This window comes from Carassius auratus, chromosome 26, assembly GCF_003368295.1.
Source record: "Carassius auratus strain Wakin chromosome 26, ASM336829v1, whole genome shotgun sequence".
Taxonomy (NCBI): domain Eukaryota; kingdom Metazoa; phylum Chordata; class Actinopteri; order Cypriniformes; family Cyprinidae; genus Carassius; species Carassius auratus.
Genome location: NC_039268.1, coordinates 4,395,385 through 4,421,367, shown reverse-complemented (window position 1 = coordinate 4,421,367; position 25,983 = coordinate 4,395,385). Strand labels below are relative to the sequence as shown.

Sequence of the window (25,983 nt, the reverse complement as noted above, 5' to 3'; positions counted from 1 at the left end):
ATGATCTAGCCTACCTGTGTTGATTCACAAACTAAATAGCAGCGATTGGTCAATCAGAACTCTGGACTGCGCACAACCGGAAGCAAATTCTCGTCATTTTTCGCGTTACTTTTGAAGTTCTTTGAAAAGAAGACAACAGAAAAGGTATGTTTTTTTTTTCTTGATTATAATTTAAAGACGTTCCCCGACATTATGTTATTGTGCTGCTGTATGTGTGACTGTGAGCTGACATTATCGATTCACCGAGTTTGCAAAAAACAAACAAAAACGTCTGGAGAGTCCTAAAGTCACTGCGCGATGAAGCCTGTTAAGAGTACAGTAAGAATGCTCTCATAATTCAAGAAATGAAAGAAAAAAATACCCATATGGGAGTTTTTACGTTTATATATTCATTGGACAAGCAATGTACTTTTCTGAATATCATCAAATGTGCTATTAATTTTATACAGTGCTTATTGCATAGCAACACGTTGTTTCGTTGCTTGAATGAATCAGATTTTGAACCAATCGAGTGAGCCAGTGATTCAACAGATGGACTCATTTGTTTCGTTTCTAATTGAATCGGCCGATTTGAACGAACCGTTTGATTTGAATGATTCAATAAATCATTTATTAAAACATGGACTTGCTGACACCTACTGGCGGTTTAATTGTCATAATTATTTATCCATGACAGGCCTAAACCAGACAAGGCACTACCAGCACAAAAACACATATTGCATAAAGCAAAATATTGACCACAATTTCTCAGTTTCAGGCACCAGAAGGAAAAAAGCTTATAATAGTAGTTCATTTAATAAGGCTATTTTTCATAAAATAAAAGCCTTTTTAGAAATTACACAAATTTTGTAGTCATTATGTAAAATTAGCCACAGGAACACCAACCCCCTCCCCGTAAGAAACTTACCACACCATTCATTCTCCCTGAAATATTTGTACAATTCGAAAGGTTTGTTTTATTATATACATATATATAATTTTTTATTATTATTATTGTACCAGGACTGTAACAGGTATTCAAAATGTGTGACATCTGTGATGTGGTGTCATGAATTGTATTGAACCAGTTTAACAGTGATACAATTGACAGATTACAATTGTCTGCTGGGTGAGGTATAATTTCTGTGATAACTAGATCAGAAAGTGTGGACAGGAGATTGTGGTGGTCCAGCTGAATAAGGAAAAAAGTTTTGCCAGCCATAGAGTTTCATCAATATGGAACTGCAGTGGGATTACTTCAGTTGTGTTGCTGATGTGTGTGAGTACAGGTAAAAGTGATGGAGGGTGAGATATCTTGTAAAATATGGTCTAGACATCGGTATACATGAAAGGAGAGAATGAGATCAGTTTGTAGAGAGCAGTGACTGGTCGTGGGGTGTAGATAACTTTCTGCTGATGGTTGCCAGCTTATTCACAGAAAAAATGCCAAAGCTACCAGCTTTCAGAGAGGCTGGGAAGGAAGTCTACCAGATTGCTCCAGGTGGATCTTAATGTCATCCAAGGCTAGTAGTTGACTGTTACTTTTCAGAGAAAAGAGGGTAGCATTTTTCCAACACATTATCTTTTTTGTAAGTGTTTTGATCATAAACATATGTCATTTGATCACTTTAACACTATCAGAGAAAAAGTAGAAAATCAGAAGCTTATCTTACTTATTTTCTTATAAAAATCATTGATTGTTTCTATCATTTTTTTCCCATGTCAGCTTTCCAAGTTAATCACAAATAAAATATTCTGACTGACTATTTGAAAACAAACACAAGAGGGCAGCAGAGCATCACTTTCTGTGCATTACCTAAACTCAAAGAACCTTACATCAGTTAAAACATTCTGATAATAACAATATAAGTTCAACAACTAAAATGTGTAATCAGAAAATAAAATACAAATATATATGGCATATGCAACAATAGTTCAAGCTTCAGTGGTTAATGTGATTTAATGACTCGTTTGCCATGTCGCTTTTCAAATATAATGTGCGTCTTTAAGTGTATAGAGAGAGAGAGAGAGAGAGCCCTCCTGACTGCTACCACCCGCTGTCTGCTCACCTGACTAACAAGTCCTCTCCTTCAACAAGACATGCCTACAGTAGTTCAGGCCAGCAGACTGAGACCCCAGCCTGGCAGGGTAAGGTTCCAACTGCGCCTTTCAGGAATCAAGTGGTAACCTTGGAAGCGATTCCTCCTGATGATGAAGACCCAGCCTGGTATCTGTTATGCGTTTACCTGGATCGCAAACAGAGCTTTAAATACGATCATATCAGCTAATGTCTGCTTTAGTGGACAGCAGAAGGGGAAGGCTGTCTCCAAACAAAGAATAGTACCTTGTTAGCAGTCATCTAGAGCAGCGGGCTGGGCTTCACCCAACATGTGAGATTTTTAAATCTCAGTATGGAAGTAGTCTTGTCCCAACATTCATTGAATCTTTGCAAACCTTAGCTATACATGCCTTGATAGCTAGCGTACCATGCAACCTAGGCTAGTGTGTCATGCTCTTTTTAGTGTGAAGAGGCTTTCTTCTGGCAACCTTTACAAACATGTCATACTTGCCTGGTATTTTCTGTCACAAACTTTATCATTTAACATGTTAACTGAGGCCTGTAGAGTCTGAGGTATAGTATGGTTGTCTGCAATTTCTCAGAAAATTAGTACAGTCTGACCATAGGGTAAATTTCACAAGACATCCACTTGTGGGAAGATTGGTTTTGGAAAGATTGCTTGGAAATGCCCTTATTACCCTTCTCAGATTTATGGGAGCAACAGTGCTGATGTCTTTCTTTCTTCTGTGGTATTGTGTAAACACACACCTGAAGGCTCCAGATCAGCAAACTGCCAAAACTTCTGCTGTTATAGAGGTACTCACACTTGCTGATGATACATTAATCAAAGGTATTTGACTGTTACCGTTACTTATCCTCTTTTGGTCAACGGTATATACATTAACAGTAAGGGTATCCCTGTCACCCATGGCTTTGCCACATTTTTTTTTTTCAAATGAATAATGACACTGTGTGATATGTCATGTTTTGTTGTTCATCTGAGGTTTTATTTAACAAATTTTAAGACCTGCCAAGGACCAGATTACTTTTATTATTATTATTATTATTATTATTATTATTATTATTATGTCCTGATAGAGGAAAACAATGAAATTCAAAAGGATGTTCTTTCTTTTTCACATGACATGATATATATATATATATAGGTATGTGTGTGTGTGTATGTATGTATGTGTATGTATGTGTGTGTGTGTATATATATATATATATATATATATATATATATATATATATATATATATATATATATATATATATATATATATATATATATATATATACATACATACACATATACATACACATACACATAATAAGTTAAACACATAAAATAAGTTAGCCTAGCTTTGTCATATTTTTCCGCCCTCTGCTGAGCAGCATGCACAGACGCGCGTGCACAGCATCTGTTAAAGATGCTCGCCCCGAGCTCAGGATTCAGTTCGTCACTCTCCGTTTAACAGACACAGGTCTGCGATAACTCTAGTCATAGAACTTACCTTTCATTAAGTACGAGTTTTATTAAGTTTTTATCGTCTGCGAAAGAGAAAGTTCATAATCTCGTTGTGCAATAATAACACGGACATATTGTTAATAGCCTACTAATGGCTGAAGCCCGCTATGATGATGGAGATGAAGATTTTTCAAATGCTGTTATTACGAGAAGAAATTCAGCAGGTTAGTGCTTTAGTTTCACAAGACAACAATTTCAGTTTATAAGCCTAATCAGAGATGATGAATAGGCAACAGTAGCTAATATTATAGTAAATTTCATTGAACTTCCCTTAAATTTAAGCTACTTTGTTTTTGCTTTTGCAACTTTGTTCCTACTTTTTGTAAACACAGATATTTAGGATAAGAAAATCGAACAATATCAAAAATATATATTTAAATTTCTCTAATTTTAAATAGGTCCTGTTAGTAGATACACCAGATAATATAAAACTTGGATCATACATTTGTGAAATAAATTAACTACTAGCTGTCAGTCCTATCAAATGTTTGAATTCATCTTTGAAAGCATTCCTTACTCCCGATTAATTCACTCAATAAAGTGAATGCATTTTTTGTTTGCAATATTAATAATACATTGTTATCACATTATTTATTTATCCAATGGTGACCCATATTTGACAGCAAAGGAAAACACATTCTGTGAGAAAATGAAAAGAGTTGCACTCAAGTTATACATGAATGCCTCTTAACATGCTGAACAGATTAATCCAGCATGATTACTTGATAAATCAACCTTTTTATTATTTTTTTTTTTTTCACAATGCTCAAGAAATAGTGGGTTAATAAACTTGCTGAGTTATGAAAAATCAGCTGAAGTGTTTTGTTACATGTCCGTTTTGTTTTTTATTTTTTAATGACTTTATGTTTATTATTTAGCCTGTTCATTTTTTAATAACACTGAACACTAATCAAATGTTCCACACTAGTGGGAAGTTCCTCTTGCTCTCCTCAGCATTACTCTGGGTGTATGGGTGAGTCAGCTGTTGAGTGGGAGATAAACCAGCAGGTCACAGCTTTCCCCTGTGTTGACACACAACAGGTGACACAACTGAAGAAACATGAGGCAGCAGCTGTGCTTGCTGGAGCCTGTGTGAAAGTATAACACCTGTGCAGCGTCATATGTGTCTGGACAGACGGCATATCCGTCTTAAACTGTCTTTCACATGTTCTTCAATCTTTCATATGATTTTTTTCAGGTTAAAAATAGGCCTATTTTTTTATCTTCGAGGTATTATATGAATCTGGGTTTAGTGGGTACAGGTATATCCAAACATACAGTGCCCAAAGCCTTCCTCATCTCTAATCTGCTAATTCTCCTAAAGTCATGAAGAAATGCTCCAGTTTAAACATGTTTCAGCATACCATGATCTCATAGCATTATCTGCTGTCTGCATTGGACAGGATGTACCTGCCAGGAGAGCCTTGTGTTCATTAATAGTGTTCCTGTAGCTCAAGTGGTAGAGCATTGGTTGTGGGTTCGATTCCCCGGGAACATATGATAGGTAAAAATTGATAGCCTGAATGCACTGTAAGTCGCTTTGGATAAAAGCGTCTGCTAAATGCATACATTTAATTTTAATTTAATTTTCAATTTTTATATTTTCTTGTTTTGCTTTTTGAAAGTCTTTTCAAATCCTAATAGCAATCACTAAGTTAAGTGGTAAATTTCATATTGCTGCAGTAGGCTGTCCTATCAGCTGTCAGCATGTATTTGCCTGCCCCCGTGCACCCTGTTCAGTGCATTCCATTACGCTATTGCAGAGCAAGCGAGAATGGAAGTGATTATTATTGTAATAATATGCACTTTGTACATTATTGTTTTCTTACGGTGAATGTGGTGTCTATAATATAGTGTGAGTTTGACAACTCTTCCAGCATTGCACTGACAGAGTGTCTGATTAGAGTACAGTATGTGTTGTTTGTTGTGTCTTCTGGGAATGTTCTGTGCCCAACCAGAGAAAGTGCAGTGTGACTCTGATATATTTAATCATCAGTGACCACATCAGGCTGCTGTGTCAGTGGCATTTTACATTTAGAGGACAGACGTCTGTGATTTTTCCTGCTGGCTTCTCTCTGATTTCTTTAAATACAACATTTTTCTTTGAATAGTTATGTTGTACAAAAAAAATAAATTGTGACTACAGGAAATATAAACATGTTTTTAAATATACCGTACATCCTTCTATGCAAAAATGTTTGACTGTGCACAGGGTGTTAGTTTCTGGTAACTCACTCTCATGCTGTTCCTAAGCTGTATCCATTTCTTTTGTTGAACACACAATAATATCTTTTGAGGAACATGTAAGGAACTGGTTTACACTGTATTGACAAAAAACATTTAGACATTTATCTTTGAGACAATTGTCTTTTGTATATTCTAGTAAATAATGATGACAGAATTTTCATTTTTACATGAGCTGTTCCTTTAAGGTGTGCCAGTGCCATCTCTACGATTTGGAATAAGGTTTTAAGAACAGGCATGTAGCACTGTCCAAATGGATTTAGTTTCTAACCTGTGCTGTTTGCTGCAATCTGGAAGACTGATTTTAGGTCAGTGTGAAAAGGTTTTGTCTCTCCGTACAATGAGTAAAAGTGTTATCCTGCACAGACAGGCTTTACACACAGAGACACTCTGTCAGCACAAATGCATCCCATAGACTGTTCATAATGCCTTCCAACTTGTCTAAACCAGATCTTTATCCACAGCATTCATGTATCTCTTTTTTTTAGCTGAGAATAGGAATCACTTTGATGTCTCAAAGTGTCATACATTTCAGAATGGGAGCCTTCTTTAATCTTTCATAAATTCTTGTTATGCTTTGCTTTTTTGTGCTTTTTTTCCCTTCAAAAGCTCTGTTTGCACCTGGGGCAGATTCCATAAAACACTTAGAAATGTCTTAGACTTTAGTCATCTAATTTTTGTCATAACTTGTTACATGTTAACAAGTTACAAGTTGTTATGTTAACTTGTCACAAATTTGGATTTATTTAAGTTAAATCCAAAATATAAGACTCATTAAAATTTGGAGAACTTAAGAGTTTCTCAGTTATGATATGGTCTTAACATAGTGTTAAGTGTGATCCAAAAACAAGAGGTAGGCAGACAGTCATTTACACCTGGTATTAACATGCATCCCCTGTTGCCACAATTACATTGAGTCTTATTTTTTCACCATGTCAGTGTGTATTTAAATAAAACATTTGATATGATATAGCTTTGATATTTGATTTGTATCATTCTTAGTCAGTGTCAGGCACAATGTTTTTGTGTATGAAGAATAACGTAGGCCTGTATTAGTTATATTAAACAGTCCCTCCAGAAAAACGCGGGTTTTTTTTTGTGATTGTTGCGGGCAAAAATCCTTGATTTTGTGGAAGGTTTTCTTCAAAAATGCGATGGAATATGCGGGATATTTTTGCACACTTATGCGAAAAAATTGCGGGAACTTGCAAAAACTGCGGTTTGATGAAAAAGAGAAAAAAAGGTGACCCCCCCCCCCCAACACCCTGTTCTCACTAGGCTACTACCTTCCTGTAATGAGTCATTTCTTATGACTTCCTATGATAATCAAGTACACTAAATCACATAATATTTAAGTTCTCATTCTGTTTTATTTCAGAACTTAATTAACACATGGCTCAAAATTGCATAACATTGAGTCAAACAAGTTCTCTAGCTTTACAAAAGGAATATTCAGCTACTTCTGTAAAAATGAATACAAATAAAATATACACACAAATATACAAATGCTGTTTTACAGGAATTGCAAAGTGCAATCTCTTACTGCAACGTAAATTATTTTGCATACTACTAATATACTTAAAACTGTAAGGTTTTGGTACTATTCTGTAACAAAAAAGTACAATCTTACAACTGTAGAGGTGCATCAACTTCTGAATGAAACTACAACAGTCCACTGTGAAAATGAAAACGAACTTCGTAGCCTTTAACACTGGCCTATCATTCGCCATCCTCATCCTCATCCCTCTCTCAAAATAATTTGCCCTCACTGTCATGTAACTGCTTCGCGCGGTCTTTTGCGCTTATTTTTGTTGGCAGATGAGAATGATTTGCGTCCTTCACCCTGGTTTCACGGCGGGCTTCACAGATGATGTTCATGTCGTGCAATTACGTCACTTCATAAGATTCCCATTGGGAAATAATGGCGATTTACTTGTGTGAAGTAAACGCAACATTTTTCAACTTTCTGCTAAGATATATGTGACTTTTTTGCAACGAAAATTTTTATTATTATGAAATCATGCTACCTCCGCATATTTTGCTTCCTGAAATCGGCAATTTATGTGGCGAAAGTGCGGCGTATTTGAAAAACTGCGACCCCCGCATAAATATGCAGCCCTTGGCTGATTATGCATTAAATCACGTGATCGCATAATCGCGTTTTTCTGGAGGGACTGATTAAAGATTGTGCTGTATTCATATGACTTCTGGAGAAGTATGACCCACACAAATTGCTTTAGTTTGAGGGAAAACATTGCTGAATTTTCAAATACAATCATGCTGCAAGTATCAGAAGTTCTGCACTCAGGAGCGGTTGGTTAGTGCTCACACTACATGCGTAGTATTGTGTATCGCACCCGAGCCCAGTTGAACCGCGCTCTGGCCCACCTCTTCCAACTGAAAACAGGCCTTGGGGGTCAAACGTGCTTGGGCACGGTTAAGATTGCCTAGTGTGTGAGTACAACCTTATTCTCCTGCATTCTGCACATATGAGTCTCTACCTGCCCATCATCACACTCTGCTGCGATGGGTCCTGTGATCGTGCAAGTCTCTACTCGGAAGATGCCGGTTATAATGTTACGATCAAGGCTCTGGACTCTGAGCATAACTTGTTTTTCTATAACAAACTATTAAATATTTTCCATAAAAACATTAATGCACTGGTAGTGACAAATAGCTATGTTTTCTATATTTAATTTGATTACATTAATGTTTAAGTTGAAATAACAATAAATATTTTAACTGCTACTATGTAAAAGGAACACTGCTTGTTTGCAAACCAAATGTTATTGCACTTTTGTTTATGTAACAGTATTTTTAAATGAAAAAAAGTGTGCTATGCACTACTTTTGATTTAATTATAGAATTTTGTGCATAACAGTGTGATTAATCTCAATTAAAAAATGATTGCCCAGCATTAATATATATATATATATATATATATATATATATATATATATATATATATATATATATATATATATATATATATATAGTGAAGCATGGCACCAAGTTCTTGTACACGTGAGCAATTCATGATTTTAAGTATCTTTAGTGGTTCACAGGAAAATGTTGCTCCACATGTAATCCTTCTCTGCAAGAATTGTGAGTGTGGGTCACTTATAACATGCATTGAAAAACACAACCCAAGACAACTATCGTCCCAAATTTGTAATGAGTGTAATTTGTAAATTTGTTGTCAGAGAAGCCATAAGGTTTCCCTGTGACTTTTCCGAAAAACAAAACCTTTATAGACAGTCAAATATAAGAGAAATATTAATTTTGTAATGGTACTGTAGTTTTGTAAATCATTATTGTTATTATTATTATTATTATTATAAATTGTTTTACTATTGCTATTATTATTATTATTATTAAATACTTTTATTTTATTTTTTTACAGTGGTTTTGCACATAGATGTATTTGCTTATTGTAGTACAAATTAGCACCACCAATCAGGTGTCGGCATGTGAACATGTCAATCCATATTTCTGTTAATGCCAGAATTTCTATCGCGAACTTCTGTCTCTTTATACTGATCTGAGACTGAGACCAGTTTTGCATAATCCCTTGTAATAATATCAGTACTCTTTTAAATGACAGCTGGTTGCTATCCTGCTATCAGCACAAAACCGCACCATCTTCCTGGAGCAGTAACAGTGATAAAGCGGATAACGTATTGTGATATCAGGATGTATTTCTTTAAACCAATGAACTGCTCACATTATTAAAGTTGCCATCTGTACCGATAGATAAAGTATATGTTTTTGCATGGAGAAGCAAGTATGTATTATATGTGTGTGAGCATATTTGACTTGCATTGGTTAACTAATGTTTTAGTGCACTAATGTCAGAAGAGAAATACTTCCTGATTGACTGCATTCCTGCATGACACCCTGCTTGTGTCAACACACCTAATGAAAAAAAAGACGTCACTTTCACCGGGAGTTGTGCTTCCTCTTTCAAACATTTGAATCAGAAGGTGGGTTAAAAATCTGCTTACTGTTCTCCGCAATATGCAGGTAGGACTATATATTTCCAGTTCTTTAATAAGTAATGTGACTTATTTTGCAGCTAAATGTATTATTTTGTCTTCTATACTTAACTTGTAAAAAATACAATGTTTTAAATGTTAATAATATAACAAACTCAAATCAATGAATTTACAGAGGCTATTATGAGTGAAGTAGGCTATTTCACTTTCTCGTAGCTTGTGTGTGGCAAACACACACAGAGAGTCACAGTAAGAACAGAAACTGGACCCAGCAGGTGTGTCTGGGGACAGTGATAGGTCAGAAGACAACTGCGACAAACACACACAAAGACCCTTTTGCCAAAGCAGTCATTATGTTTTATGAGTTCACTTTCATTACCTGGGGAAAGTTAAACATTTTCTATGAATGCTCAATGCTGTCGGGAGTAACAAGGATCCTATTATTGTGTGGTGTAGTGGAACATGCTGGTCTTGTTCTACAAGCTTTGTGGTTTCATAAGCTTTGTGTTATATGTGTTATAAGTGCAAAATGTGTTCAAAAGTGAAAGGGGAGAAAAATGAATGTTCTTTACCTCTCAATCTGCTATAAGAGCTGTTTGCCTGGACCTGAGTGATGTGAATGCTGAGCAAGGTTTCATGAAAAACGGTTGCTGTTGTAGCCTTTAGCTCTCTTTAAAGCTTTGCTCTTTAAAACAGGTTTATCAGGATGGAACGTACCATTAACCAGCTGAACAGACAATGTCTCTTCTGCAAGATCTGCCTGAGAATTTAGTCACTGCATGTAGCAAATATAGATTGACAGACAGTTAAATAAGATGTGTTACAAAGAAATGTAGCTCATGCTTTTTGTTTTGTGTTTTGCAGACCGTTCAGAAAGAAATAAAACAGAACACTTTCATATAAGGTAAGATGGAAACGACATCCTCGCACACCATTTGAGAACTTCATATAATATGTAAATAATGAAGTAAACATTAATAAGATTATTTTATGCACTGTTAAAAGTTACAATTGTAATTGAGTTTGCTGATCTAATACTTGATTTACTATGTGAATCATGATTCAATAACTCAGCATCAGTGTATTGTTAGATGCCTCATGTGTAAATGGCTGTCAAAAATTAACCCGCCATTGAAGATTACAAATTACATTTTGACCTCTCACAGTATGCAAGATCAAATTCATATGTGCTTGTTGAACATTTAACTTCAGAACAATGGCCATTAATAGTGGTGTGCTTTTCTGGCATTTAGGGATTGGCTCACTTTCAGACACAAGAGCATCATGGGTGTTTAATAATGTCCAACAGTGAACATGCAGCATAGGAGAATTGTGAAATATTTCAGCATTAACGTTTTCACCACAACTGAATTTCCACTAAATCTCAGATGATGTATGACATTGTATGGATTTTCATATTTGAAGTTTAAAGTGGGTCAATAATAAAACACTAAAGTCTATACATGAAAGGTATTTAAAAAGTAAATTATCTCACATTTCTGAATTGTTTTTCTAGCAATCCAGATGTTCCTTAGAATTGAGAGATAAAAACTCGCAAAGACATTTTTCAACAGAATTGCATAAACATGAGTTATTGCGAGTTATAAAGTCCAGTTGAGGGAATGTCGGGCTAGCCCTAACCATGCTTACAACTCATAATAGTGTTGCTTTAATTTAGCTCCAAGGCAACAAATTCATGCAATTTTATAAACCGTGCCTTATTAAACAGATGGCTTTATTTTTAACACTGTGTAATGTCATAAATCAACCTGTGACAGAACTGATGGACATTTGTGCTTGCTTCTTGCTGATATAGTGATGCCTGTGCAGTGGGAGACATCAAGGGTGTGAAACTAACTGGTCAGCTGGTTCTCATTTGAAGCAGAGCTAAAGCTGCCTTTGAGAGCTTGCTGGTGTACTGGCCAGACTCTCTCTCTCTCTCACACACTCACTCTGTGCTTATGACACATCACTTCAGCTATGCAGAAAGCAGCAGCTTTAAAATGTCCACATAGTCAGGAAGTGAAGTCTTCTGCTTGAAAGATCAAAGAGCTTTTACCAATGAGCACTGTAGTTTTTGGAAGAGTTGTTTGCTCTTTGGGATTCTTTTAAAACTTCATTCATCTACTAATCTAAGGTATGAAATGGACGCTTTTGTATCTGTGATGTCTCTTTAGGTTTAGTGCCGTGCTGGGTTGTCCTTTGTTTGCTCTGTCTTTTGGCACAGTATTATTATTAGATCCATTTTATTGCGCTGTTCAACACACTGGTTAAACCAGTAGAAATGAGCAAGTCTAGTTGTAAAGAAAGGAAAGGACATTACATAGAGATGTAGAGTAGTCAAACAAAGTTTTTATGAAGTAACAATGCAATAAAAGTTAACATTTTGTGTGTGAGAAATAACTGTCACCATACTCTGACGAAGATATTGTGGTAATAAAATGTTTTAGTTATAATAGTACATGGGCGTATGTGTTAAACATTCTTCCGTACTGTTCAACAGTTTGGGATCAGGGATTTTATAATGCTTTTGAAAGATGTACCTTATGCTCACCATGGCTGAATTTTTGGGCAAATACCTGTATGTAAAACTGTAGTATAATGACATTTTTGTACAATTTAAAATAACTGCCTTCAATTTTAGTATCTTTTAAAATGACTTTTAAGTCAACTCACCTTTATTTATGTAGCACTTTTAACAATAAAGATTGTATCAAAGCAACTGAACAGCATTAAATAGAAAAATAGGGTGACTAATGCAAAAAGGCAGTTCATCATTGAATTCAATGATGTCATCATTCAGCTCAGTTCAGTTTAAATAGTATCTGTGTAATCAAGTTGACAAAATTTAATGAAATTAAATGTTCCCAACTAAGCAAGGTGACAGCGGCAAGGAGCCAAAACTCCATCGGTGACAGAATGGAGAAAAAAACCTTGGGAGAAACCAGCCACAGTTGGGGGGCCAGTTCTCCTCTGACCAGACGAAACCAGTAGTTCAATTCCAGGCTGCAGCAAAGTCAGATTGTGCAGAAGAATCATCTGTTTCCTGTGGTCTTGCCCTGGTGCTCCTCTGAGACAAGGTCTTTACAGGGGATCTGTATCTGGGGCTCTAGTTGTCCTGGTCTCCGCTGTCTTTCAGGGCAGTAGAGGTCCTTTCTAGGTGCTGATCCACCATCTGGATATGTACTGGATCAGGGTGACTGCAGTGACCCTCTGATCTGGAAACAGACTGGATCTCGTGGCCACGGTTACCTCGGAATAAGAGAGAAACAGACAAATATTAGCATAGATGCCATTCTTCTAATGATGTAGCAAGTACATTGAGTGTTATGTGAAGTGTTTCCGGTTCCAGTTTACCTAATTAATGCAGCCTAAAAATCCTTTAACGGATTTGGATATTAAAAGCATATTAGTATGTTATGTGTAAGCCAGGTTAAAGAGATGGGTCTTTAATCTAGATTTAAACTGCAAGAGTGTGTCTGCCTCCCGAACAATGTTAGGTAGGTTATTCCAGAGTTTAGGAGCCAAATAGGAAAATTATCTGCCGCCCGCAGTTGATTTTTATATTCTAGGTATTCTCAAATTGCCAGTTTTGAAAATCCATTGGACGTGGAGGACTATAATGTAACAAGAGCTTGTTAAAATACTGAGGTGTTAAACCATTCAGGGCTTCATAAGTAATAAGCAATATTTAAAAGTGTATATATATGATGTTTGATAGGGAATAAGTTCAGTGTTGTCAGGACCGGGCTAATATGGTCATACATACTTCCTGGCTATAGTAAGAACTGCTGCATTTTGAACCAGATGGAGTTTGTTTATTAAGCATAAATATTTTTATTTGTATTATGTATGTTGAAAACAGTTGTGCAGCATAGTATTTTTGTGGAGACCATGATGCATGTTTTCCAGCATTCTTTAATGAATAGAGAATTCAAGAACAGCATTTATTTGAAATAGGAATCTTATAATGGCATATTGGATCAATTTAATGCGTCATTGCTGGATAGAAGTGTAAATTTTTGGTAGTGTGTGTGTGTATATATGTTTTGCTTTTACTTGTGTTCGTGTGCATTTGCTTGTGTTCATGTGTATGTATGAGCTGGAACAGATTCTTCGGATCAGAGTTGATGACCTTAAAATCCCTAAAACTTCAAAAATACCCTACAGACCAGGAATGCTTGTCAACATCTGTTTTTATTTTATTTATTTTTTTGTTCTGTTTGCTTTTTTTAGTCAAGGACCCCTTTCTTCAATCAAAGCAGCCTTTAAGAGATGTAAGATGTTATGCAAATCTAGGTTTCCTTAACTTTCATACATAGTAGATTTATTTAATTAAAGGTTACATTGTAGGAATGTCACATTCTTACTTTATATACAGTATATATATGGTCCAAATGCTAAATGATGTCAAATCTTCCAGCTTCTGCAAGAGCTCACTCACAACCAGACTGCTCCAGAGAAAGAAGGTGAGTTTATTGAAACTATTTTAGACCTTTTAGCCAATTTTAATTTATAGAGACAGTGACAGTGAATTGTTTATAGGAAGTGATGGGTTGGATCACAATATGCCAAAAACTAGTTTCAAACTTACATCTCTTGTGTAGACAAACATGTTTCAACTAAAACACTTAATCATTCTCATATGTTCATTCATGTTTATGTTGGATACAGTTGCTAACATTGACAAACTAATCCAGTATAATCCATTCAAACACATCATTACAATTTTAAGGTGGTAAAAAGACTTTTTTTATCCCTAAAAATTATTCTCTTGTTGTATTCCTTTAAAAATGCTTTTGGTTAGTACAGGGGTAGGCAAGTTCGGTCCTAGAGAGCCGCAGTCCTGCACAGTTCAGCTCCAACCCCCAAAAATACTTAATCTCGTTAATAATATGGTAGAAAATGCTATAGTGAACCCCCCCTAATATTTTTTTTTTTTACAAAAGTACAAGCCTGGTTGTATTACTGTGCTTTTAAATCTGTGTGAATGCATTCATATGTATCAAGAAGGAAACTTTGATTGTTTTTAGGCGTCCAGAGATAACCATCCTATCGGCAAAGCCATTAACGGCCACTTCTTGGTATCCAGGGGTGTCTGGACGATTTTCATCCACAGCTTTCACAACACAACCAATCTGGAGTGAGAGCTTTCTGACTTCTGCTCAGGTAAAGTGATTGATAGCACTATATCCACAACAGCTGCCGTTAGCAAACAGTTGTGCCAGACAGGTGTGTGGTGTTTTCTTAGCATGTCTTTTAGTTTTACTTTTTAAAGCATGGCTACTTTGTCCTTGTATTTGAGAGACTAACCCATGAATTACTAACCTATAAACTACAGTTATGAAAGTTTTTTTCTAACAATAATGTAGTATATAACCTCCACTGACACTCCGTGCAGACATCAGTGTTATTACCGGCAACTAAAACTATTAAAAAAAAATTGAATCATTTGAAAGCTGAACATAAAGTAAAATTAAACAAAATATATGATGAAAAACTTAAACTTATGTGACAATTTTAAATGTTGCTTTGGCATCTAACTGAAATAAAATAAGTTGAAGTACTGGACTAAGAATAAATAATAGATAAAAATATAAATAATTAATAAAAAATAAAATACAAATAAAAAGTAAATAAAATTTTAAATTAATCAAACTAAAAACTTAAGGCTAAAACTTAACCTAAAAATATTAAATGCAAAGAAAATAAAAATAACATTATAGTATATAAATAAAATTACATTGGCAGATATCTGCCCACATATAATTTTAAAATATTTACATTTTTGTAGTCAGGATTTAGGGGCAAAAGTATTTTTAAGATATTGATAGGCTGAAATTGTTTCATGTTATGGCTGATAACCAGTAAATATTGATACAATATTCTAAATCTATATTGCTGCCTATAAGCAAAACAAAAACAGATTAAAAACTATGAATAATAGTTTACACTTCATCTCAAGTGAATTCCACAACATTTTTAATGTACAGTATGATAATATCCAGTATTGGCAAATACTGGTTAAAAAACCAACAGCTACCTAAATATTTTGCATCTCTACTTTTTTCCATACTCTTTTCTCTACTGTATGTCTCCTGCACACTTGTGACATGTTTGCTTGGTTTGATGCTTGCGTTTGAGTGATTCCCTTCTCTCGTGCTTCAGCTCCCACCATCCTATGAGCAGGTAATCGAGGAGAAGACTAAGGAGCAGGACACCACACCTTTACCATCTCCACGTCGCTCGCATTCAACAACTATTGCCACACAGACTGACTCACTAGAGGACAATGTGACACATCCAGATTCCTGCACATCCCTGCTGCTGAACCAAAATCCCAGTGGAGGTTAGTCCATACTGACAAGACTTTGAATGCACAAATTAGTGTAAACCATAAATTGTAATACTGTTTGGTCTTTTAAAGTTTCAGTGAAGCAGCCAAAAAAACCACCTCGGCCATCATTGCCCTGCACACCAGATCAAAAAAACCGATCCCCGAAATCAACTCACAACATCGATCTAGTCTCAACTAAACGTCCGGTGCCTCAGCCACGTTCCAAAACAAAACCCATCAGTCCATCCAACCAGGTCAATGTGCAACCTCTGATACCACTGCAGGACAGCTGGGAAGGTTGTCCTGTAACACCTGTGCAGACTTCTGATGCCCATTCAGGCAAGTATCTGCAGGAACTCTTAGATGTCTTCAGCTCTGAGCCTCAAAGTGATCTGAACAACAGTGTCAACATCCAGGGAGAGCAGACGAATCAAACTAAAGAGAACCAAAGTGAAAACATGACCTCCCTCCACAGCGACCGCAACATCCGTTCAAGAATACAGGCCTTTGAAACTCAATCTAGCACAGAGAATGAAGAAAAATCTGTACCTTTCCCCCGTCCTCGTAAGGTTTTTGCCAAACCACCTGTGCTGGCACCAAAACCCTCTATTGCCCCACGGCCCTCTGTAAAAAAGCCCAAAGAAGAGCAGGTATCACATTTTGAAAGTCACCTATGCGAAGAGGCCAACACACCACCTATGCCAGCGCCAAGACCGCAACTTTTCAAAAAACCGTCTTTAGACTTAAAAAATGACTTTACCTCTCAGCCTTCCTTCAGGACAGCCCTCATTCCTCCATCACGACCTTCATTAGTCAGAGCTAAGAATGTAAGTTCCCAGGATGAGGAAGAAGTAATGAAAGGACCTCCCACTCCACTCAAGCCCAGCAAAGACTTGCTGAACCTCAACAATCACAACTCCACTGCTCTTCTGTCTAACATCGCATCCACAGCGGACATGCTTAGCAATGATTATGTGGATACTCCCACGAGTAAGTGCAAATGTTTTTCCCATACCACAATACAATTCTAAAATAGGTATTACATGTGTGTATGTTTTAATGTATTCCACTCACAGATCAATCTCTCGCTAAACCTGCCCGTCAAGGGGGATTCACCTACATGGGGCTAAACACACAGGGGGTGACCAAGAGACCCACAGTCATCAGAGTCCCCAGTAAAACCGACAAAAGTGAGTGTTGAGTAACCAACAGCCAATGTAATCATATGTAGGGAGCTATTTAATGCACATTAATTGCCTATATTTACATTGTTACAAGTGTAAAACCTGGAAAATAATACCAGTGACTATTTTTTAAAGTACTGTAGTATTCCTGGTAAAAGGCATAATTTACCCAAAAATGTTGTTTCATGTAACTCTTAAACATACCACAATAGTTCAGAGTGACAATGACAGCCTTCAAACACCATAAAAGTAGTTCATAAACTATGTGTTAGATGTAGTCTATTTATATATATAGTCTTTTATGACTTTATGGATATTTTAAGTTTTGGTTAGATTTATTACATGTAAAAAAAAATTTGATGATTAGAGCTTACAGCTCATGAAAGTAAAAAATCCAGTATCTCAAAATATTATAATATTAAAATTTGAGTTTCATTAAATGAACATCCCTACAGTCTGAATTCCAGGTATCTCTTGTTCTTTGAATCCACAATAATTGGTAAGACTGCTGACTTGGCAATGGTCCAGAAGACGATCATTGACACCCTCCGCAAAGAGGGTAAGTCACAGAAGGTCATTACTGAGTGTTACAGAGTGCTGTATCAAAGCATATTAAATGCAAAGTTGACTGAAAGAAATTGCGTAGGAAAAGGTGCACAAGCAACAGGGATGACCACAAGCTTGAGAAAACTGTCAAGCAAAGCCGATTCAAAAACTTGGGAGAGTTTCACAAGCAGTGGACTGAAGCTGGAGTCGGTGCATCAAGAGTCGCATGCTCAGACGTTTTCAGGAAAAGGGCTACCAAGCCACTTCTGAAACAGAAACAACATCAGAAGCATTTTACCTGGGCTAAAGAGAAAAAGAACTGGACTGTTGAGCAGTGGCCCACAGTCCTCTTTTCAGATAAAAGTACATTTTGCATTTCATTTGGAAATCAAGGTCTTGAGTCTGGAGGAAGACTGGAGAGGCACAGAATCCAAGCTGCTTGAAGTCCAGTGTGAAGTTTCCAAAGTCGATGATGATTTGGGGTGCCATGATGTCTGCTGGTCCATTGTGTTTTATCAAGTCCAAAGTCAATGCAGCCATCTACCAGGAGATTTTGGAGTACTTTATGCTTCCATCTGCTGACAAGCTTTATGGAGATGCTGATTTACTTTCTCAGTAGGACTTTAGCACTTGCCCACAGTGCCAAAACCATTTCCAAGTGGTTTGCTGACAATGATATTACGGTGCTTGATTGATTCTTTTGTGCTAAAGGAGCCCCGACCAAGTATTGAGTGCATAAAAGAACGTATTTTTAAAAAACTTTTCTGTTTTGCAAATCCTTTTTTTTTTATTGATCTTAGGAAATATTCTAATATTTTGAGATACTGGATTTGACTTACATGAGCTGTAAGCTTTAATCATCAAAATTAAGCTCATTCTTTATCAGCCATTACTCCAGTCTTCAGTGTCACATGATCCTTCAGAAATCATTCTGCCCATTTGGTGCTCAAGAAACACTTCTTATTATTAATTAATCAATATTAAAAACGCTTTTTATATATTTTGTGGAAATATTATATAATTACTGTCACTTTTGCTCAGTTAAATGCATCCTTGTTAAATAAATGTTTTTTGTTGTTTTTTCAGAAGTTTTACTGACCCCAAACTTTGAACATATATGCTTTAGTCTAAACAGCAGTGAAGTGATGAATCTAAATAATAGTAATATAATAATGTTAAAATAAATAAATAATAATCTACTTAAAATATGATACTTGATTGCATGGTTAATGGATGGATTACTGCTTTTCAGACCCTGAAGAGATGGCAGATGTTCCACCACCTTTACCTGTGCAGAATCCTGTGGGCGGCCCACCTATACCTGCTAAACCTTCTCGCAAAGTAAGACCTTATACAGCTGCCTCAGCTGGCCTTTCCCAGCAAGCAACAGCTGTGCAACTAACCAAAGTTGGCGATTAAGCAGAGTTTACTAGATCAGTTACCAGACTCTTTAATCTGCTGATATATGACATTTAAAAAAATAAATGTGCTTTCTTTTGACATTTTCCAGAGAAGTCAAAGAGAGCACAACGAACCAATAGGGATTTTGCTTGGTTTTCCTTTACCTCTCTTTCCTCAGGCCTGAAACATACTGTACTCTGCAAGGACATGAAAATAGGTGCTTGACTATGCATGCTCGATTTTGAGTGTGTTAGCTGACTGCTTTTATGGCCACTTCAAGTCAGATATTGCCAAGTTAGATCTTATAAGTAATCTTTACAGCTAGCAACCTGAATAATAACAACATCCTGTTTAGTATTGAGCTTGTTACTCCCACAATAACAAATACTTGCAGAGTATTCACATCTGCATTTGTGTAATTGTGTAAACATGTTTCTGGCATTTAGCTGTAAGAAAAATATTTCCAAATGAGAAATGTGTTCCAAATATATCTTTATCTGAAACAACTGTGAAATCATGAACAACATTGGTTTATTGTCTGATTTATTCTGCACATACATTGTTAGTGCACAAATTGTGTTTTTAAACAAAAATCTCTTAAACGTTGAATATTAACTCTTTATTGTTTTCCCCCCAGGACTCCTTCAGTCTCTCATCTGATATGTCTCTTCCACCACGGTAAATGAATCCTGTATTTATTCAAAGCTGTCCTAAAGTTGCTCATTCAAACTTCTAAACATGCCTTTATGCATTTCTCTTTTCATGGCTGGTTGGTTTGGGGCGATATCAGCCAAGGAATTGTGGTCTCTTCTGGTATTGTGCCCTTACATTCTATGTTAATAATATTTCAGGCCCAGTGGAGGAAAGGTTCTGCCTCCACGACCTCCACCTGCTAAAACAGGCCCAGGAAGACCTCCTCCTCCACGGAGAGATGACTCCCAACGTCGGCCCTCAGATCCAGGGGTTTCACAAACAGTGCCATCAAAACAACAGCAACCTCAATGGCAGCAACAAAACCGTAGAGCTTCAAAAAAAGGACCTGCCCTCCCACCGAGACCCAACCCTGGACATCGTCTTTACAACAAATACACTGTGAGATGTTATGTGACATGTTTAATTTTATTGATTTAATGGTATTACAGAGGAACTGAACAAATGAATGCAACTCTGCCTTATTCTTTTGGTTTACACAGCTTGAGATCCCCCATGGTATTTCTGAGTATGACTACAATGGCAGAAACCCTGGGGAGCTCTCTTTTCAGGTGAGCTTAAAGTCAGGACATTCACACTAGCCCCATAGTGCCATCTTCTCAAGTTACGGATGGTTTATGTGTTGTTGTGTCAGCAAGTTTCAGTCATGGGAAATGTAAGCATTTCCATCCTTTATCTCCTTTAGAAAAATGAAGTCCTCGTCCTGCTTGAGGAATTAGACAACAAAACCTTTGAATGCCAAGGGGCAAAAGCTAAGGGCACAGTGCAGAAAACACATATGAAGATTATTACACCCTTAACCAATATGACCAGCAATCCAGTACCTCAGGTAATTAATATTGACATTGTTTAAAAGTAGATGTAAGGTTATCTGTCTTGTAATGTCAACATGCTATCATGGCTCCCAATGTGTTTCTACAGAAAAACAGTTCCTTTAGTGGTATGGTGGAAAATACTGGATCTTTACAAGTGCAAGCCCTGTATGACTTCACTCCAGGTGAATATAGATAGAGACTTGTGTTCTGTGTAAGAAGGTCCATTTGTCCAAGGCAAGCATAATTTAATAAGGCTATAGTGTTTAGTTTTTTTTGCAAATAATAATTTGTGTCAAAGTCACCTTTATTTATATAGCGCTTTAAACAAAATACACTGCGTCAAAGCAACTGAACAACATTCATTAGGAAAACAGTGTCTCAATAATGCAAAATGATAGTTAAAGGCAGTAATTCAGTTATTGTGTGTCAGTGAAATCCTTCTCCCAGCTTGTTCAGACTAGTAATTAAATATGTGTTTCTCCTTTACGTTCACATTCGGAGGCAGTTGTGAAGCTGTTTCAATAATAATCATATGTTGTCCTGTGGTTGTGTCTCAGAGGGGCCTGGAGAGCTGATGTTGAAGGCTGGTGATGTGGTGTCTAATGTAGAACTTCTGGATAGTGAGTGGTACATGGGAACATGCAGAAACATCACTGGATTCTTCCCCATTAACTACGTCAAGCCACTGGTAAATGATGCGTATGAAATTTCTGACAAATACAGGAGTAGACAATGTCCCGTGACTTAAAGCATTAAAATGTTTTATTTGTTTTATTTTTTTTGTAAGAATTATTAGATATGTTGAGTAGACTTGATTAACAAGATTTAAACTAAATATTTGTCTTGCCCTTAATTTTTTGTCATTTATTAATGATCTGTTTTTAATATTTAAATCAAGGAAATTACAAGATCACACAAAGTGCAAGTTACAATTATTTATACATGTCTCAAATTAAGTAGCTTATATTATTTACATAGTGAGGTTGACATGAACATTTCCTGAAAGTTAAGCATGTATATTCAGGGATAATAAAACTGATTCATCTCTACTATTACCAATAATCTTTCTTTCTTTCTCCAGAACAAGCCTGGTACATCTGCGCCAGCGTCCAGCAGTGAATGGAAATCCAAACCATCTCCTGATTCTGTGAGGTAAGTCCTCCTCACAAAATTCGACTGTAAAAGCTCAAACACAAATTAAATGTACTTTTTCTTTTTAAAATCTGATGTACATTAATATTAGATTGACAAGAGTACCAGGAACCAGATTACATGACAATGACTAATATTTTCTTCAGAGGCCCAAGGTGTGTTGCGAGGTTTGACTTCGAGGGAGAGCAGAGTGATGAGCTCTCATTCTCTGAAGGTGATGTGATTCGGCTTAAAGAATATGTGGAAGAGGAGTGGGCTCGTGGGGAAGTCAATGGCCATGTTGGTATTTTCCCGCTCAACTTTGTGGAAGTGCTTGAGGATCTTCCTCCAGCCCCAGTGCAGAAATCTGCTCCGAATAAGACTGCAATGCCTGGTAAGAGGCCAAAACCATATATCTATAAATTATACACATTTGATTTTATCTTTAAAGAAACATTTAGATCCTATTTACTTTTTTTCACCACAGAATTTAAAAAGGTTTTTGAACATATGAAAAAAGTCACAATTCCGTTTTTAAAAAGTCAGAATTTCAAGAGCTAAAGCTCAGAGGAGGACAAAAACACTATATCAGAACCTAACACTAGTCCATACTGAACAGACCCAAATTTAAGCTTTGATTTGTGTTACTATGCCTGAAATACAAAGAACACAAAGCTTAGAAACTTGCTGTAGTGACATTCTGTGTTTGGGTGTTTCTTCAGTTATGGGTAGATTTGGAACCTGTAATCTCTCTCTTGAGAATTCTGTCATTTTCTGTTTAAAAACATTCTGTAATTGCAATTGCAGTGATGGTAATGTGATTGATGCAAAACAATTTTGAACTTTTTTGTACAATTTGGCCAAATTATAGCTCAATGGGAAATAACACTATAAAAATACTGTTCACAAATGATATTCTTCTCAAAATGTTAACAAGTACAGTGAGTTATGAAAACCTTTATTATAGTGGCAGTAGCAGTATTGTTGATTGTGGTGGAAATTATGTCATAACCACACCAATATGTAACAGTATAAACATGTATGTTAATATTCTTCATGCAATAAATTAGTGTTGTCAAAAGACCCGGTACTTCGGCACCAAGTCGGTACTAAAAAAATGAAAATATCAATGAGGACATAAATACATCAACATCAACAACATCACCAAAACTTTTCTGAGTTACTTCACAAGCATTTTACCGTTTCATTTGAGTAAAACCAGTGTCAATTTAAAGGTATTCACTGTAGCCCATCAGAATAAATGTTCATTTTTACATAAAGGCATTGTGCTAGAAATATTAATATTATTTAGTAGAATGTATGTGATAGTGCTACTACTGTTGAAAAAATGTATAAAACTTTATTTTTTAAAGAAATAAATCACACAATATTTCTTCCATGTTTTAATTTTAATAGCAAATCCCCTTTATTTACCAAAAAATAAAATGTTTACATTTCAGTAATTAAAAGACTGTTTTTCATAATTATATTACTTGTTTAAAACTTTAAACACAACTGTAAATAAGTATAAAGAATGGCATTGGTTTTATTTTTAGTGACAAAAGCACTATTTTTGTGCTTTGCTTTTTTACCGAAATTGGTACCGAGAACCGGGAATTTTCACTGGTATCGGTACCGAATACTGAAATTGTGGTTCTGTGACAACACTACAATAAATATTGATAGGGATTGTTAATTCCACCCATCATGGTTATAGTTTATGATGGTTTTTGACATTTTAAAACTAAAAGACTGTGACAAGGGTAAACTGACAAAATCTAGACATAAAAAGGTTTTTGGAAAGGAACAAAAATAAAAAGAAGTCTGGAAAAACGTTTTCTGGAAAGTTTTAATCTGACAAGGGTTAAAATTTGTTTTAAGAAACAAAACATTAAAATACAGCTATTAATTACTATCAATAGAAATGCATTCTCCAGTTTCAGTAAAAATGGAGCGGATTCAGTCTACCCTAGAACGGTCTGTAATCCAGCCACTTGTCAGTTTCTAATGTACCAACAACACCAACAGTTTCAGCATCAGCGTCTCTGTGACTCAACAAGTGGGCCGCTCTCCCTATGTTGGGAATGTGAAGAATTTGCCCTTCTGTTTGTGTTTCATCAAGGGCTATATGAAACCGTGACCTCCATCTCATTCATTACACTGCAGTGCACAGGGAGGTTCTCCTCATGAGGACAGCTGTAACTCTATAGAGGATTTACAGTCTTTAACTCTACAGTAATAATTAATTCATGCATTTGTGTGCAGGCTTTTTAAAAAACCAGTCAAGTTCACAAAAAATAATAACTGAAATGGTCTAGAATCTAGATTAGAAGGACTTTGACTAACTTTTGGGTAAATTTAAAAGTGGAGTATTTTTACATTTGAAGTTGCATGTGTTTGCTTGCATAATAGATCATCATGTTTTGCGCTACAGATCTAATATATGTTGTGTATCATTCACTTCTCAGGAATGGCCGGTTCACCTAACACACAAATGTCTTACAAAGCCACTGAGGTATCTTTTCCTTTTATGTAGTAATGAACAGTGATTAAAGCTGCCCTGAAATAAAAAAAAACACCTGTTTATTTTCTAAATGCGTTTAATAGATGTTATTGTGATATGCATATGTTATGAATGTAATGTTTAATCTGAATGTCTTAACTTGACCTTCTGGTGAAAACGACACACGTTTCACTTCTGAGTGCAATACTGTGCATTTTTTCTTTTTCAATAATCTGTTACACTTTGATGTACATCACAAGATGGGAGAATAGATTTGTCTCTACTCACATTTGATCGCAAATTTAAAGAGACAGTTCAGCCGAAAATGAAAATTGTGTCATACTGACATGATGTTTTAAACCTGTATGACTGACTTTATTCCATGAAACACAAAAGGAGAAAACTTAAATATTGATTCTGGTGTTTTGTGAATCGTGACCAAAAAGTGATATTTGGGTGTAGTACCCCTTTAAACAACCGCTTCTTCTTTCAATATTTACTTCACATTTCTTAATGATGAGAAGTATTAGATCAGTGAGTCGAGCTGATTTTTCTATTGCGTTTTCATGTTTCACAATATACACTGTTTTAAAACAGCTTTCCAGAAAATCATGATGTTATCTGTTTATAATATCTTAATATATTTCTTTCTTATAGTCTAGTTTAGCAGACTGGAGCTGGGAAATAATATAGTTTACATTTTACATAGTCTATATTGCTCTCTGCAAGTATGATATAGTTAGAATTTGTGATTTAAATAAAAAATCAAGTAGGTGAGATTTGCTTTATATATTGCTTTATATGAGCGTATTGTATGCAATAAAGTTGGATATATTATCCAACTTGATATATACAGCTAGTCATAAAACAGTTAACATTTTGCAACACTGTAAACTTATCACGTAGCTGAGATTTGCTTTATGCGAGTGAAGATGTGCTGTATATTCATTCTTTTTCATCTGTGTCTACAGGTTGAATCTAAGTGTGAAGAGTGGGTTGTGGCACTGTATGACTTCACAGCAGAGACGGAGGATGATCTGTCCTTCCAGGAGGGAGACAGGATCCTGGTCACTGCTCATATAGATGATGAATGGTGGAGCGGACGGATCAATGGCATAGAAGGCTTCTTCCCCAAAGTCTTTGTAGAGAGTGTTCAAGGTGAGATTATAAGGTTACTGCAGGCCTCTAGTGGACAGAAGCTGGAAATACACTTTCAGTACTTCAGTTTGAATTCACTATGCAGTTGAAATAATTCTCTTTTTTTATACTTTGTCTTTTTCTCTGTGCAGGTGGGAGACAGTGGTAATGGAACGAATAAGCAGAGGCAACCTCAGAAGCAGTGTTTTTCTTCTTCTCCTCCTCCTTCGTTTTTTGACTAGTTTCCAGTTTATTTCAATTGCGTTTGTCTAATATATTTATAAATGTGATGTCTTCGTTGATATTCCAAAACCATTGTATTCTAAAAAATATATTCATGAACTGCTATGGACTTGTTGTTTGTCTTATATGTACACTCTAAAACAAATCTGTAAAAATAGAGCACAATA

General features: G+C 35.9%; 1 protein-coding gene across 3 annotated transcripts; it reads left to right on the top strand.

Moving 5' to 3' along the window:
* Positions 1-3,485: 3,485 nt before the first annotated feature.
* On the top strand, positions 3,486-25,925 carry sh3d19 (SH3 domain containing 19). 3 transcript variants are annotated; one of them, XM_026203773.1, is made up of 20 exons: positions 3,486-3,733; positions 10,673-10,712; positions 14,045-14,085; positions 14,232-14,277; positions 14,842-14,977; positions 15,977-16,157; positions 16,236-17,135; positions 17,222-17,335; positions 19,128-19,216; positions 19,914-19,954; positions 20,128-20,368; positions 20,470-20,538; positions 20,673-20,816; positions 20,909-20,984; positions 21,360-21,490; positions 21,884-21,954; positions 22,101-22,327; positions 24,402-24,448; positions 25,408-25,594; positions 25,726-25,925. In XM_026203773.1, the coding sequence occupies exons 1-20, from the start codon at positions 3,661-3,663 to the stop codon at positions 25,740-25,742; spliced, it is 2,871 nt and encodes a 956-aa protein (XP_026059558.1). In that variant the 5' UTR covers positions 3,486-3,660; the 3' UTR covers positions 25,743-25,925. The 3 variants fall into 3 exon arrangements, with proteins under 3 accessions (XP_026059558.1, XP_026059557.1, XP_026059556.1); XM_026203772.1 differs by lacking the exons at positions 3,486-3,733; positions 10,673-10,712 and having other exon boundaries at positions 13,263-14,085; positions 15,998-16,157; XM_026203771.1 differs by lacking the exons at positions 3,486-3,733; positions 10,673-10,712 and having other exon boundaries at positions 13,264-14,085.
* The last annotated feature ends 58 nt before the right edge of the window (positions 25,926-25,983 follow it).

Bases quoted from the DNA above. Each gene is read 5' to 3' on its own strand.
- sh3d19 (XM_026203771.1), top strand. From the start codon at position 13,896: ATGTGTATGTATGAGCTGGAACAGATTCTTCGGATCAGAGTTGATGAC. The intron at 20,817-20,908 runs GTAATTAATATT...GTGTTTCTACAG, and splicing joins CCAGCAATCCAGTACCTCAG to AAAAACAGTTCCTTTAGTGG. The intron at 22,328-24,401 runs GTAAGAGGCCAA...TTCACTTCTCAG, and splicing joins GAATAAGACTGCAATGCCTG to GAATGGCCGGTTCACCTAAC.